The sequence below is a fragment of the Charadrius vociferus genome, unplaced genomic scaffold, assembly GCF_000708025.1.
Source record: "Charadrius vociferus isolate BGI_N301 unplaced genomic scaffold, ASM70802v2 scaffold72, whole genome shotgun sequence".
In the NCBI taxonomy this organism is placed as follows: Eukaryota; Metazoa; Chordata; class Aves; order Charadriiformes; family Charadriidae; genus Charadrius; species Charadrius vociferus.
In genome coordinates this window covers 8,394,234-8,410,696 of record NW_009647830.1, presented here as the reverse complement: position 1 = coordinate 8,410,696, position 16,463 = coordinate 8,394,234, and the positions used below count along the sequence as shown (strand labels likewise).

The 16,463-nt window shown below is 38.3% G+C and overlaps 1 protein-coding gene across 1 annotated transcript in view; it reads left to right on the top strand.

The window, feature by feature from the left end:
* Positions 1–16,463, top strand: part of ACSS3 (acyl-CoA synthetase short-chain family member 3) — an 85,490-nt gene that overhangs the window by 18,092 nt on the left and 50,935 nt on the right. The window contains exons 4-7 of the mRNA XM_009882666.1: positions 3,019–3,153; positions 3,430–3,570; positions 5,939–6,019; positions 6,104–6,199. Coding sequence (XP_009880968.1) covers positions 3,019–3,153; positions 3,430–3,570; positions 5,939–6,019; positions 6,104–6,199 — 453 coding nt within the window. The remainder of the gene's footprint in view (positions 1–3,018; positions 3,154–3,429; positions 3,571–5,938; positions 6,020–6,103; positions 6,200–16,463) is intronic.

The following is a 16,463-nucleotide window of genomic DNA, read 5'->3' as shown; positions in this document are numbered from 1 at the left end:
CCTGAATGAATTCCAGGAGTCTCCTGGATTGCCTACAGCTTGCCGTGCTGCTTTTCCAGCAGATGGAAAAGGACATTTTGAGAAATTAACATGACATCTGTTTAAGCACTTTATCTTAATAAACTAGGAAAACTGAGAAGGCTACTTAAGAACAATATACTTATACATCTGTTTAATAGTGTGATTGCTATGTCATCAATAGTCAAATTTGCTTGTGTTTTTTCGATCACAATAATTGTATAGCAATTCCAGAGGACTTTTTAGATTTTAAGTTCAAACCCTGCAAAACAAAATACAAGTAATGGAGTTTTTCAGTCGTGTTTTTTGAAGACACTTCACTAGAGCAGTATTATGATTTACAAGTGAACAACAATTCTTTGAAATACAAAGTGTATGAGACACCCAAATTACTCAAAACTTACTATCTTTCATTGAGGTCAGAAATACTATATTCTTCACTTATTTGCAGTAGACACATTTGGAAATTTTAATAAGACCTTCTTGAAAAAGTGAGCTTATATTTTGTAATAGTTTATTCTGAATAAGACATCGTTCCTGTGCACAGGTATGGCTATGAATGGTTACCCCTACTTCTCATCATAACGTGATCAAACCTTTTGAGTGATTAGGCAGCAAGCTCAGCTGCTGGTACTTAAGATGCACAGTTGCCTTATAATAGTTGCAGTCCAGCCTTTTCTTGTCTTGAAGCAGTGTTTATTTTTGGAATATGTATTGTAGATTAGAAGGCACTATCTTGTTTTTCATTTTTAACTGCTTATACAGTATGATACAGGTCTTTCTTTAGAGCAGTGTATAATATCTGGCAAAACTTAATGTGCATGGCAGTCTGACATGTATCTTCTAACCACAAAGCCAGTGCAGTCCTAGCAGGCGCAGCAGAGCTATATAATGACTGCATAAGCACTGGATTTCTCTAAAATGCATGTAACTCTTTTTAAGGAGGAGTGAGGGACAACAAAAGTGCAGTAAGTTTGAGCATAGGTGTGTGATCAGATGTGTGGCTGGGGCATGAAGAGTGCTGGATCTCTCAGGAAATATCTTCATGACACTCCTGACATTTTGTGCCCTCATGCTTGGTTTTCAATTTGGGCTTTTTGCAGCTTTATTAGCTGGCCCAATAAAATGTATAATGCTTTTTCTAAACTTTGCCTCATATGCTATTAAAGATCTCGAAGAATTTGTAGGAGGAATCTTTACAACAAAATAAAATTGTTGGTCTGGTACTATTGGGCCTTGCTTTATCTCATTTCTACTTTTTTTTTTTTTTTTCCCCCCTACAGCTCACTATCGCTGGCATTCCTTCTCCATCAGACCTTTGAACTTTCCTGGTTTTCCTTCAAACTAGTTATATTTCTATCTAATTTTACCATGCAGGACTACATGGAGCCACAGAAGAGATGTGAAATGGGTGTATAAAAGCAATATGGGAATAGGCAGAGAGTTAAACCACTAGAAAACAGCAGTTAAAGCCAGTAATGGACCTTTGATTTGCACAGAGTGATCCATGATGCTTCCAAGTGGCAGCCCTCACTTGGGAAATGCATCACCTTAGCCAATTTAGTAGTGGTTATTTTTAGACTTCCTTACTGCATACAAAGCAGTTGATGAGCAGAGGTGGCACCATTAACAAATGACTGTAAACCTGGTGTTGACAACAGTCTTTCATCTTAACAATTGAACAGAACTGTGTTAATATCCTGTATTAATTACAGTCTAATTTCAGGGTAGCCTCCAGGTGAATTTTCAGTTTAACTGGATTGTATTGTATCATCTTTTATTAAAATCAGTGCATCCCAAAAGAGAAGGATGACAAATGCTGAAATTTTAAAGCTCATCTGAAATCTTTATTTTGAATACACACTAATTAACAAACTTCCCTGAATGGCATATTTGGACAAGAAACATTTTATTATTGCACAAGAAAATAATTTAATCTGTGTTTTCTGTGCTGAGTTTAATGCAGCCTTAACTGTGGCATTGTGGTTTGTGCCTACTTAATGAGATTTATGCTAATGCATACAATTAGTAAACTCGCTTGATCAAAGCGAGGGGCATAAGATAAATATACTTCTAAAACTCCAAAAGCAAGGGTATTGAAGACTCATTTTTCTCCAATTAAAATGTGTTCTAACACATAGTTTCTTTGGTGCTACCTTTTATTTCCTGAAATACAAGAAAGAAAAATACTGATCTTGGGACCCAAGTCAAAATAGTTTGCATGCAGATTTCTTGACTTAGGAAATCTTACATAAAACCTGAGGTTAATTTAATCACAAAGATGCTAAATCCACATTTGGAAACAGAAATTATTCTAAAAAAACCCCAGAACTATGGAATTCTGAGTTTTAGTGGTTTTGCATCCTAAATCCTGCAACCATCACTTGAAATACTCTAGCTGTGCTTCCCTCATGTGCCTCAGGACTTTAGCTTATTCTCTTCCTGTATGTCTAGTTTCCTGTCATCTATTGTTTGCCTTCTTTTTCCTCTTTTTCCTTTTTTCCCTCCCTTGCCATTTACCTGTAGACTGGAAAAGAGCCAGCAAAATCCTACAGCTAGTTTTGAAATATGCCATTGGGCGCAGGCAGATAATTAGAAAGCAGGCTAAACAGGACAGATAATTGTTGACATCACTGCATCACTTTTCCTTAATGGAGGGGCTAAGATGGAGATGGGTTTTTCTCTCTGTTCATTACTTTTTGTGCAGTTTACAAGAACTTAGTACTGTTTGTTTCTTACTCAAATTTGGTTGAAAATGGTGAAAAGTGTCAGAAGTTATTTGTGTGCTCCTGAACAAAAACCAGATGCATGGACAGCAAGATCACATAAGCTCGATGTCCTTAGAAAACTGATCTAAACCCCAGTTTCTAATTATGTGAAGATAGATTTTATACATCGAGCATCTTTAACCAAAGAATTTAATGGAAAACATGTTACTAGGTTACATGTATAAAATATATTGCAAATGTATATATTAACAGTCAAACTTCTTTATTTTAGCCGAAACTTATTGTAACAGCAAGTTTTGGAATAGAACCGAAAAGGAAAGTGGAATACATATCCCTCCTAGAAGGAGCATTGGCAAGGGTACAGAGCCAACCTGATAAAGTTCTCATTTACAAGCGACCTAATCTGGTGGGTGTACAGTTTTTGTGCCTTTATGTTAACTTTCAGGTGTGTATGTAATGCACATGCCTTTTCTCATTTAAAAGTAAAATTTTGAGTGTATCTGTTGTAGTTTGTTTTTTAATTTTATGGGGGAACTCTATATTCATAAGATTTAAATAGTAAGTAGAAGTAACGCAACAGAGAGATTACTGTACAGAAAATTGAATAGTACCCGTTTTTTCATTAATTTCCATTTATTCCATCTGTTTTTCTTTCGACACTTTTCTGTTTTTCAATGGGCAGGGCCATGTTCCTCTTGCCCCAGGTCGTGATCTTGACTGGGAAGAAGAGCTTGCAAAAGCACAGTGTTATAGATGCGTCTCCGTTCCCTCAGACCATCCCCTTTATATTCTGTATACATCTGGAACAACAGGCTTGCCCAAGGTAAAGGACTATCTGTAGTCTAAGTGTTGGTGACCAATCTGTTTGCAGTTCCACTTGAGAAAATATTTACTTAGAAAGTTTGAAACTGTTTGCCAGAGCTCAGTGCTAAGCATTGCTAGAAATGGTTTGATCTCATTTATTCACATTTCACTGCTTTAAAGTCAGTGTCTAGGAATAATTCATGTTTGTTTATTTAAATAATAGTAGTATAAAGATAAACTGCATTTACTTCAAAATGTTTGTACCGTGAGAACCTTTGAGGACAGCAGAATGTCCTTTATCAATTAGTATTTTCTGCGTTTTAACTATTTAAGTGTAGTATAGTCACTTAATGGCAAGACTGGTTAATGTATCACTTGTGTGATGCATTTATTGCTGAATAGTCTTTGCTTATTCATTATTTACACATTAGCTGATCTTCCCATAGATAAGGTGTAATGAAGGACATTACAGATTAAATGGAATTTACCATGTTCTGAAGGCTTGTGCTATTGAACAGTTCTGAGAACATAATTCCTATGAAAATGAAAGTTTAGATTAAGTAAGTGAAAACTAACATAGTACATTCTTTGAAAAAGTTTGCTTTCAAATGTTGATTGGTCTTAATGATCTGTTTTTAAAAGATCTTACTTTAAAAGCAAACTCTTGAGTGTTTCCTTGGCACTTACAATTCTCTTTTAAAGTGTAGAAGACAAGTTGAATATAATTTTCTGCCAGTGGTCTTACCACCACAAATTCAGTGACAGTATCACACATCCCTGGATATGGCAGTGCTTAGACTACTACTAGAAAATGATTTAATGATGTGGCCTATAAAATTCAGAATCTATGGGGAGGTAAGGGAAAAAACCCATCAATTTTGCTTAGAAAAAATGTCTTCTGCTTTTGCCTTGAACATGGGCACTTTAAAGCAACATATGTCCCTGGAATAATTTAATTATATTGTCCAAAGGTCCATGTAAGGTCCTATGTTACAACAAGTATTTTCCTTGACTGTTAGTTTCAAAACATGTTATCTCAGCGATAAAAGTTCTCAGAAGTTTACTTCACTGTATTGGTTCTCCAGAGAAAAATATAGACACCTTAAATAAATCACCCTTATAAGAGGGAGATTGCCAGCTAGCACTAAGCTACAATGAGTAACTTAATGAATAAAATATCTTTTTTATTCATTTAAGGAACTTGCTTTTAGATGGTCATGCAAGTAAAATTACTCAGTTATGACCTTTGTAACAAAACTTTTGTTAATCTCGGAGCAGTGACTAAGTTAGAAGCTGAGACTAATGAAGGCAATCTGCTTTCTGAAATATGTGAAGTGTTAGTTAACCATTCTCTGCTGTGGCAATCTGAAAATGAGTTCCTATGTCTCTACAGTCCCTTATTTCTTGGACAAGGCCTGAAAGTGCCTTTTTAATTCTATTAACAACATAAGGAGAATGTACCATGCCTGGCACAGACAGATAGCTGTAATGTCTGCACTGTAGGCATTTGTTTAGTCAGATGAATCTCACCTGAATTTTAGTTCAGGACATCAGGATGTAGTTTACATAATTCTTTCTTCTAGAAACAGTGTACTAGAAGATGATTAAATGCGTATTAAACATACAAATATTACAAAATATTTCAAAACTTTTCCTATTAACGGTGTTCCAGAGCCAGTTTTTGGCTTACCAAGGTGCATGATGCTATTGATACTCTCTCGTTCTAATTTTCAAATCCCTCTCTTAGACTAAGACTGGGATGCTCATTTTGCATTTGTGTGTACACTTCAGGCTAGATATTAAACTTTTCAAAAATAGACATCTGGCTTAAGACAATTTTTGACATCTTTAAAAAGAATCAATGCGGAAAGAGGGGTACATTTCAGGGAGTAATTCACCCCGGTTATTTTAGGGATTGGCTCTTCTGCAGGTGCTCCTCTTTTCCAGTGATCATACAGAGAGACTAGGCAATGAATTTAAAACACGCCTAGCATTTAGATGGCCACAGTTTAAGTGAAGTAAATACTCAATCTTTTATTTTTGTCAGCATATGTTGACTAAGTGTTTGCATATCCGACTTTAAGGAGAGAATTCTAGTCTTTGTTAGTTATCTCCTGAAAACTATTGTCATCTAGGCCTTGGGTTGGTTTTTTATGTTTGTTTTATCCTATGTTTGTTTGCTTGTTTGTTTGTTTCCCAAAATTACTTCTTACATGGCAATGCCAGCACAAGCATGTGCTTGTCCAAATGGATCCTTTTCTTAAGTGAGGAGTGTTGGAATTGGACAACTTTAAGCCTATTACTGCTAAAACCCCAAAATTTCATTGAAGACAGGAATATCATTGCATCCTTCAAACAATCTTAAATATTCAAATTTTCTCATTTAGGGTGTTGTCAGACCAACAGGTGGCTATGCAGTTATGCTGAACTGGACAATGTCAGCTGTATATGGACTCAAACCTGGTGAGGTAATTCTGTTTAAATGTCATGTAAATTGTTTTTAACTTCTCTTAAAAACTCCCCACTATATTTATGGTTTTATTTCATTTTAGGTGTGGTGGGCAGCTTCTGATTTAGGCTGGGTTGTTGGTCATTCCTACATTTGCTATGGGCCTCTTCTTCATGGGAATACTACGGTTTTGTATGAGGTATGATCCATTCTAAAAAGCCAGCATTTGAAAAGGCAGCATCTCCTCCAGTTGATGATCCTGATGATCCTGTTTATGCCTGTCCATTCTTCATGCCATATATATTTAAATTGTGTGTATATTTTCAGTGTTTATACTCTCCCATCTATTACAGTAATTCTTAAGGAAAACTTGCTGCACTATCCTTTGAACTTGTCTACTTCATCTGTGTGAATGGTGATGGTCAGCGGGAAAAGGAGCTTCAAAACAACAGACCTAGAAATGGCAGATTTTGAGTGTACCTGTGTTGCTGACCTTCAGCCACAGGCCATTAGACTACCTTTAGTACAGATCTAGGAGAGGATGTTGTGTTTTGCATGCCTGGAGATGACAGATTCTTACTGGATCTGAGTTGGAGGCAATTTGAAACTCTATGGTTGGAGCCGGAACTCTTGAGACTTGTCTCTTCTTCCCCCCCACTACCACTCAAGGCACCTGAAGCCAAGACTCAGATGACATTCGGGGCTTGGTCCTTCTCCTTGGGGGATGAAACTCAGTGGAGTGGAGAGGAGATTAGTCCAATTAGGGTGGCCTGCTGCATCCTAACTTTGGTGCTCAAAAAACAATCACACTACCTTATCTTGTTATTTTATCAGAATTTATTGTTGATTCTCTAATCACCAGGCAAGAAGATACAGTGTTGCTTGAACCATCTTCTTTATTCTTCAGGGAGTGAATCCAGTATCCACCAGTGATAGCAGAAGACATTTTGTGTAGAAGTACCGACATTATTAGCTCTTAAATGCGCTGAGACTTCGTTCCCTGCATTCACCTGATACTAGGAATTTTGCATATACCCCAGCTTCTCCAACACTGTGCAGAGCGAAGCTCACCTCGTAACTGTTCTTTTTCAATGGTTCTAGAGACAGAAATTGTTTTAGCTCTGCTGTCGTGGCATGCTGATTACCTCCGTTGATTTGTAGTGGTGTGAACCACTAAAGGAAATCCAATGGTAACTCATGGCAGAGCATACAAATACTGCAAAAGTATAGTGAATGTACTGGATAATGAGGACATGAAAAAGCATATGAAACAAGCTTTGATGACATTGTGAATGTAGCAGTTGTTAGAGCACCATCTGTACCCAGTGTTTGTGGAATAGGGGAGTCAGCATGAGATGGTGGGAATATACTGGTTTACAGACCATCGTAAGTGCAGAAGTTCTTCATAAGGAAATGTATATTATGATTAAACTTTCTCCATCTTCCTGCTAATACATCATACAAGTGGTGAACACCATACTAGAACAAATGGATTGTTACTGTTTTCAGGAACAAGCATTATCAGAACAATCTTTTGGTGTTTGCACAACCAGTTAAGTTGGTATTGGTTGAGATGTGCTTTGCTGTTATGAATTTATACACTGCTGTTGGTGGGTAGCTGGTGCTGGAATTGTGCCTGAATTTGGAGTAAATATGTTTCTGAATCCTGGGGATACTGAAGAAGCATGGGCAGTTGTAGTAATGTGGGGTTGCCTCCAAAATTGTTTGGATGCCACTGTGTCAAACACTACAAAACTGACTATGGCTTCCTTCATCCTGTTTTGGAATTTAGAAGTATACTTTACTGCTTGAAGTTCATTCTATAAACTTATAAGTGAGATTCTCACAAGCAGAAGACGCCTCCTTAAGCAGGTCAAGAATCCTCAAGTCCAGAAAAGCAATGGTGATTAGGGGTGCGTCTACATGGTTCTACATGGTTCGTCTACATCGAATCACGGCAATAGTGCAGTTCTGAAATAAGTCCTCTCATTGTTCTTGCTTGTTGATTTGGTTCACAGAGTCGTTTTAAACATATGAATGACATTTTTACAGAGAAATCTAAGATAGAAGCTTTGCCACTTGGGATAAAAGGGTTGGATCCAATGAGTGGGACTCCACTGCTGTGAAGTTCTCCAGAGCAAGTGAAAAGTACATGTGCCAACAGAAAGCTTTAAAACTGTCAAGAGCTCCCAACTTATTCTGGAGTACTTCTAGTGCTATGCAAAAAGGCCAAATGCTATGTGTGACTTCATATTTGCTAATGACCACCAGATGTTTGCTTGTTCTGACTTTCAGCTGCTCCTTTATTTCTTCCAAGCTTTGGCTTCTATCTTCTTGACCAGCCCTATTTCTTTTGCTGTTCCTCCTTTTTGAACAACATCTTTCTTATAACATTATTAAAATAATTCCTCCTTTCCTACTGTTGCCGTTTGCAATCGTGACAACCATTGCATTGGCCTTCCAGAATATTGAGCAAGGGGCAACCTGGAGCTTGACAGCGTGTGCTCTGATAGGCCTAAAAGCTTCTCCAGCAGATGCACCACCCTGTTGCTAATGTCAAGCCTGCAACCAAGTGGGAGAGGACTGACAAGCAGTGTTGCATTCATTCAAGTAGATGAAGACCATGTTCTTCATGATGTGGGTAAAACATGCATGGTGCATGTGCTGCTACCACAGAGATCTTGAGCAGGTTGTCAGAGGAGGAGAGAGCACTCTGCAAGCCCACTGCTGATGAGGACATCCACACCCTTAGTCCCAGGACCAACAGTCTGGGATAAAAGTCCAGGGAAAAGCATTGCCTACAGTACTGCACGCATCTCATGCTTGCAACCCCCAGAGGATCCCCGCAAGACAACACGCGGGAACATCCCTTTGGCACATTCTGCCACAGCAGGAAATGAGAACTGCAAAATCAGTGGTCTGGATGTCCGCCTGAGTAAGTGTGTGTACTCTTTTCCTATACAGGTATTGAGGGTGGGACTGTGTTTAGGAGGTTTCTGGTAGAATTAGGGCACTGATCGCAGAGCTGTGGAGAGGTGGTGTAAGTCTCTGGGTTGACTGCAAGAGCTGCTGTGCCTTGAGAGACAATTCCCCAGGGGCTGTGAGCTGTAAGGGAAGTTCTGTGGAGCAGCAAGTTGCATCAGAGACCACTTGCCCTGTCCCAGCTCTGCCTGTGTGCCAGGCATAGTCCTGGCAACCAAGTAAGTCCTGGACATGGCATGCCTTGATAACACAGCCCCCCTAGGCTTCTGCACAAAACCCCAGCCACACTGCCTCTTCCTTTCCTCAAATGCAGTGTATAAAGGACCCGCCTTGTGGTGGTAGTGGTGCTGGTACTTCTGGCTACATGGCAGATCCCGCCCCTGCCCTGCAGTTAGCTGCTCATACAACAAATACCATTCGTGATGATACCATTTCTTTGAAATGCAGTGGTTAAGGTAGTGGTTGTTGGCAATATATTGTCTCTTTCTCTGCCTCAAGTCTCACTGAGGAAAGGTGGTAAAGGGAAGGGCACTGCGGGCTGGAGTAAGGCATAGTTGGATTAGCCAGGTTTACCCAAAATGAAATGGACTGAATGCAGCAAGGGAGCGTGTGAAGCACACAAGTGTGGAGGAGGAGAAAACTGAGGACAGAGGGAAGTATTGGGAATCAGTTCCCAATCATGGCATAATGTTTGCCAGATTGAAAGACACTGACGTCCAGTGGTACTCCTCCCATGCCACTCCATGCACTTCTGAATGCTCTCTGGGTTGATGACTGTCTTCAGTGAAGGAGCAGACAAAGTCCTGACACAAGTGCATTTCTGGATGCCCCACCTATGGCAAAGAGCGCAGAGAACTGAGCATACAGGTACTGCAGAAGCAATGCTCAGTGTTTCAGTCTGAAGGAAGGTCTCAAAGATGTCCTCACAGATGGTTCAGACTAAAAGTGATGCCCTGAATTTGGAAGGTATTGGGAACATTTGCCGTGTTTGTCCCGCGTAGCCCAGTGTCTTTCAGATGACCAAGTGTACATTGTGGTTCCATTATGCATTCAGTAAAAGCAGAGTTAAATTAGGCCTGTACTGCACCATTGTCAGAGTGTACCTTACGGTGTGGGGTGCAGCGGTAGGCAGCATCTCTCATGATGCTTATTGACATTGAGAACATAATGAATGATCCTGTCCCTTCTTGCCAAGAAGGCACTAGTCTGTTTCTGGTTCTGTGACCAGAAATATGGAAGATAGAGAATATAGAAACTTTATGGTGAAGCCTGCTGGCGATGTGTGCTAGTCATCTGCACGAAACAGATGAAATGAACAGCGTGATACTTCCTAGAGGAGAAGACTCTTGAGTCAAGGGAGCAAAGATCTGTAGGATAGCTTTCCATCAGAAAACTTTGAACTGCATTTTGGGTCCAGTGAACAAAGCTAAGTCTAGTCTAAAATAAACCTCAAATAACGCCTAATGGAAGATGTAAAGAGCATTGGTATTAAATGGTTTGATCTACTAATCTGCTGTAGTTCACCTGCTACCTGGTATGTAAACAAAGTTTGTGACACCATATGCACTCACATTCACGTTTCGTGTTATTTCACATGGTACTAAGTTTATTTTTACCAGTGCATGTAGTAGGAAGAAGATTAGTAATCTCTCACAGAACAGCAGATTGTGCCTAGGTTGACACCTGTGTATGTTGCTTTGTGCAAAATCCCGTTGTTTATCATTTTCGTAACAAAAAATGTAAAATGAGAAACAAAACGCAATGTTTAAAAGCAAAGAAAATCTTGAGGTCTTAAAAATGTGGTTTGGAATTTGTTCTTGTCTATGTGGTTAACTTTTAACTTTGTGGTTAACTTTTAAAAGTGTCAACTTTTTCTTCTGTTCATGGAAAGACTGCAGGTAGTGTGTCAGGTTGAGGTTTTGTCAGGATGTTTTTCTTCCACATCATTTTGTGATCTGTGGAATCTGAGGCAAATAACTTTGTTTTTTAGCTTCTAGGCATTGGATTGATTTTTCAATAATTCCTCAGAAAAGCAGGTTTGCAGAACAAGTATTTTTCATTAAATATAGAAATACACAAAGTGATGGCAACAATCACAAGGTTTTTTTGCCCCTAAACGGCTGACCGAGAAGCTCACATACCTTAATAGTCCTAGCCAATGACTGCAGCAGCTGGAGAAAATTTAAACAAATGTTTTTTCTTTATTCAAAACTCAATGTACCTTTTTTCCGGATAAAGTTTACTGACTTCCTTACTGTCAGTGTTCAGCATGAAAGCTTGCAATGAATGCATTATTGAAATACATGATGCAGAGAATATATACAGTGCAACTATGGCAATAAAATTCAGCCATTCGTTTGCGTATTGCTTATGCTTAGCTCTTTTTTGAAGAGTTTCCAATGTGCTAATCTGGTGCAATCCTCTTGCTACTGTGAATTTACAAACCAGCTCACTGTGGAACTTCTGAAAGCTTTTGAGTCAATGACAAGTGTCAGCTTGCTGATTGCAGGAGTGACACTTGGTTCTTAGTGCACATAGAAGTTCTGAAGGACATTAGGAAGCCAGGCTATTTCTAGGACATTGCAAATTAAAAGTCATCAAGTAGTGTAAAAAAAAAAAAAAAAAAAAAAAAAAAAAAAAAAGAAGGAAGGTGTTTTTTTAAAAGCAGTAGGGCAAAATCCTAGGAAAAGAAAAAAAGGCAAAATTCAAAAGGAACGGGTAAGTGAGACAATATGTTAAACTCATGAAATAGACTCTTTTGCAGAAAGGATTCCGTGGTAACTAAATGTATATTTATGAGGAAAAGGGAATACAGTAAATTTACCACAGTTCATATGTTCAAATACATACATTTGTATAGATGGATAAAAATATCCAGAAGAACTAACCCTATATACTTGTGTATTTGAACTTGCAAACAACTCCAGATGCAGAGGTGGATTCACGACATTTTGTAGTACGTGTGTACATACTGTACAGCTGTCCTATACCTTTTGCTCATCCCAGAGGTCATGCTTGTCAGATTCTTCCTGTGTATTGTTCGTTTATGTAGGGCAAGCATGGATACATTTGTGAGAACTCCTAGAGGTTTACTAGATAATTTGGGGACGGATTTTAATACCTTAAGTCATGTAGGCTCTCAGTTAACTGCTTATGAAAGAGATCACTGCAATGTTCTTTCTATTTTGTATAAAAAGATAATTTTTCTTGTGAAGAAGAGAAATAGTCTGGAAACTTTTCTACATTATTGTGGTGGCAGAAGAGACCACTGTGAACAAGAAAAACAACTTTTGGCTTTGAAAAATTAGCTGAAGTATGCATGGCTTTGTATACTGAGGTATTCAGTATGCATTTTTCACCTGCCTTTTCCTGAGGTGAAAGGGTGAGGAAGAACAGTCCATGTGTTGCTCTTAAATCCCACAGGATTACATTTGTCCCGCTCCTATCAGGAGGTAAAAATCTTTGCTGTTGCATCTTTACAGTATGTAAAGACCCTGTGAAATCTTTGGAAATTCAGTATCCCTAAGCAAAAACCTGTTACTTATTTTGACCTTGTTCTGTTGTCTGGAAATGAAGGCTTAAAAGGATGTGTGGACATCACTATAAGCTATATTTAATTAAGCACTAACATGCTGTCCTTCAATCTTGAATCTACTTTCCCAACAACTTAAATTATTTGTATAGGCAATCAGAGTTAATAAGTATGTTCAAGATTTATGAAGCAGAAATATACTCTAGAAAAAGAATATCTATTCTTTGCTGATCCTGAAGCTGATGACGTTTTTTGTGTCAGATAGTATGGATAAATATGTGAGGTTAATTTTCTATTATACGGTCTTCACACAAGCTAGTAATCTTTGCTTTTGTATTTTGCTTGGAATTACTCATCCAGAATAGACCTTCTGGGCAAAGTTAAGAGATAGCCAAGCACAGCACAGGCCTGTGCCTTCTTAGGTCAACTGTTATGTGGATTGCTAACTCTGCAGTATATAATAGTCTTCCGGTTAGGATCACTTCTGGTTTTGCAGTATATGGTATAGTAAATTGTTGACCGTTTTAGCTAAAGACTTTGTAGACCGAAATCTTATTTGTATGTGTAGGACTGAGAAATCTCAGCATATGCTGCTAAGAGCTGGTCCTTGCTGTGTCAGTGTGTGTCATACATATGCTAATATTACCATATGCAGATGGCTGTCCATAAAGGTAAGCCTACATGCTATGTAAATACGCCTACATAGATATTAATCACTTTTTCCCCCTCATAAGTATGACTTTCCCACATTTCTAAGTGTCTTTAATCGCCCACAGTTTTCAGTTGATTTATTCAACTGTTCTATCCACTAGTTTGGTTTTTTTTTTGTATTTTAGAATCTTATTTTATGAATAATGAGGTCTTCTTTTAAGCTCTTCTGCTTTTTAATCAAGAAATTTTGGAGGCAGTGAACACGTAACATACCTAATCGGAGTGTATTGACACTAAATGTGTAAATTCAGCTGATATTTGGAGAAGAAAGAAATTGAGCTCTTTTCTAGGGTGATTTTATAACTTGCACAATTTGCCTAATGTTGGGAAGTTTTCAAACCCCATCTCCACCTTTATTTCATTTCCAGATGCTCAGTATAGTTCTGGTATGCAATTCTGGGGGGCTTCAGTGGCTTCAGGATCTCTACAAATAATTAAACATAGAACTTCAGTTATAAATTAGTTTCACTAGAAAAACAGAAGTATAATAGTAAAAAAAAAAAGAAAGAAATAGTTTTTATTCCTTTTCAAGATTAGTTCTATTACAAAATAGTTATTTTTTTCTATTTTGTCTGGAAAACCCCCAGTGATTTCCCTCTAAATTAATAGAATTTTAAGGCTGGAGACCACAGTGGTTGACTTCTCTGGTATTCTGAATAACAAGGAGTAAAAACTTCACCCAGTAGCAGAATGCACATTTATAGAATCAAATATCATACTAGCTTGAGTATTAAATTATTGTAGTCTAATTAATGTTAAACACCTAATACATGTTAATTAGATTCTTCATTCCAAAGGGATTAGCTCATCACCACCACACTAGTTAAGTAGAAGATGAAAGCGGTGTGAGAAAAAAGGCAGTTTCTTGGAGACAAAAAAAAGGCCTTGATAGTTTTATAGTAGCTATTTTTGACCACTGATACACTGGACCACATTAAAATTGGTGCATGAATTTTGAAGAAGAGAATCACTGCAATGAAGAGGTTTTCATTCTAGCAGATGTAGAGTAAGACAAGAAGGAAAGGGGAGGAAAGCGATGCGTTCCTTCAGCAGTCTCTCTTACATGGTTGTCTTACAGTGAATTTTTATCTCTGTGAATGCGTGGGGATCAAGATGGTTACTGTTGCTATAAAGGTACCTCTGACTTTAAAATGTGTTGGTTGTGGAAAATAAAGAGGGTAAAAATTCTATTTCTTTAACAATGAGTATTAAAGAAAAATCAGAGTTAATATCTGGTTTATCTACGTGTCTGCTTTGTGATTTTTGCCCTTGGTGAGAACATTATCAAACAGTGATAGTACATTTCCCATTTTTCTTTCTCTTGAGATGCCACTAGTTGGGACTTCAGACAGTGTTCGTGATATCAGTGTCATCTTTTTGAGGATTAAAAATGGGAAGAAAATTAAGGCTTCTGTATGTGCAGGGAGAAAAATAATGTTTACAAAGAGGAATGGTATAATTTTTCATCTGCTCAGAAGACTGTCTTAACAGTGAATATTCATAAATTTGTATTTAAAGGTTTTCCTAAGTGGTTGCCTAATGATGGGGTTTGGGTTACGAAGTATCAGTATGCTCTTTAGATTTAGGTAAAGAAGATCTCATCCCCTTTGCTGAGGGACAATGGCTATTGAATATAAACCGGGCTGACTTCATACCCTCACTTCTTAAAGTGATTTGTTTATTTTTAAATTACTTAGTAGGTGACAACTTGTCATTTTAACAATTGCTATGGAAACAACGTGCTTTCAATTTGTACTTGCTATAGCACCATTGTCAGGAATGTGAAAACGGTAATGAATTCCTTTGAATATAACAAGGTTTGGGTTTTTTTGTGTGGTTTTTTGTTTGGTTTTTTTTTTTTTAATAATCTGTCCTGGATTGTTTTTCTCCAAGGCATGACAAACTTCAGCTATAAATAAGCTACTTGAAGTCTCACAGCCCACTCTGGATTGCTCTTGCTAATGGGATCGCAAGCTGTAAGCAACAGAGCAGCATGAAGGGGAAGTCTAGCTACTATCTCTGATGTCAGGAAAGGGGCAGCATAGTAGTACCAGTGCTTGGGACTTCGAATTGGAGCTAGGGTAAGGAAGAGGATGCCCACACTTGCCAAGGAGCCATGCATTAAGGACTTCATTTGAGTGGTCTGGGACAGAGGAGGAGCTATTGTCCTGCACAGAGCTGTCGCAAGACATTGCTGTGCATGCAGCAACACACTCACAACAATCCTCACAACACTCACTGGAGTCCTTCCAGTCCCTGCTGTTGCAGCAAATCTGCAGGGTATGCAACAACAGCAAAGGGTTTAAAACTACTCTCATTTGGCACAGCTGTTGGCAACTTAGGGACATCCAGCCTTTCTACAGTTTCTGTAAGCCGCTATCATCAGCTTACAAAGCAAGCACTGCCTCTGGAGTTTTCCAGTTTTGTGATCTTTCTGCCATCATCCATACTGACTGTATTTGTGGAGCAAATTCAGAAGGACATATCATCTCAAGTCCTTAGTGGAGGTTTGACAGCAGGGCCAGCAGCAGAAAGACGAATACCTGCATTAACATATTCTTTTAAATCCTGATGCGTCAGGATTTTGTGTGTGCTCTGGTGTCAAAAGGTTTTAGTGGCAAAGAGTTCCATGTATAATATTTGCTATGCAGAGAGAATTTCCTCCTTATAATTTTGAATTTATCTTTAATTGAAGAATCCCTGTTGTTAGGGATCAGCCAGAAAGCTGAGCTGTTCCTGATGTATTGGTTATTTTATTATAGCTCCTCTTATATATCTTTTTCCTCAAGTAATGCATCCCAGTGGCTTCTGAATTTCTCCATAGGAGAACTTTTCTACCCCCTTGATCATTCTTGCTGCCTGACTAGGGATCTTCTTTCATAATCATGTGCTATCCATCAACACATTCTGCCTGAGGACATCTGCTCAGCTGGTAGACGTCTGATAAATTACGTGCTAAGTCTAGGTACTTCCAGAAGGATGTTCCTATCTGTCTGTTTGTCTCAGAGTCTCTTGGTGAGTTATTAAAAGTCTTTTCTACTTGAATCTTCCTAGCTGATATCAGAATTGTCTGATTCTACTTTTTTAAATTAGGTGAGGCAGATCACTCTCTTTCTGACTGCCTTGTTCTTGTTCACCATGCTCTCAGTTCCTGCCAACCCCAGATATTATTGCCAGTAACTTTGAAAATAAATTTTCATTTCCAGTATTGATGCAAATTTTGAATAGCAACAGGTCT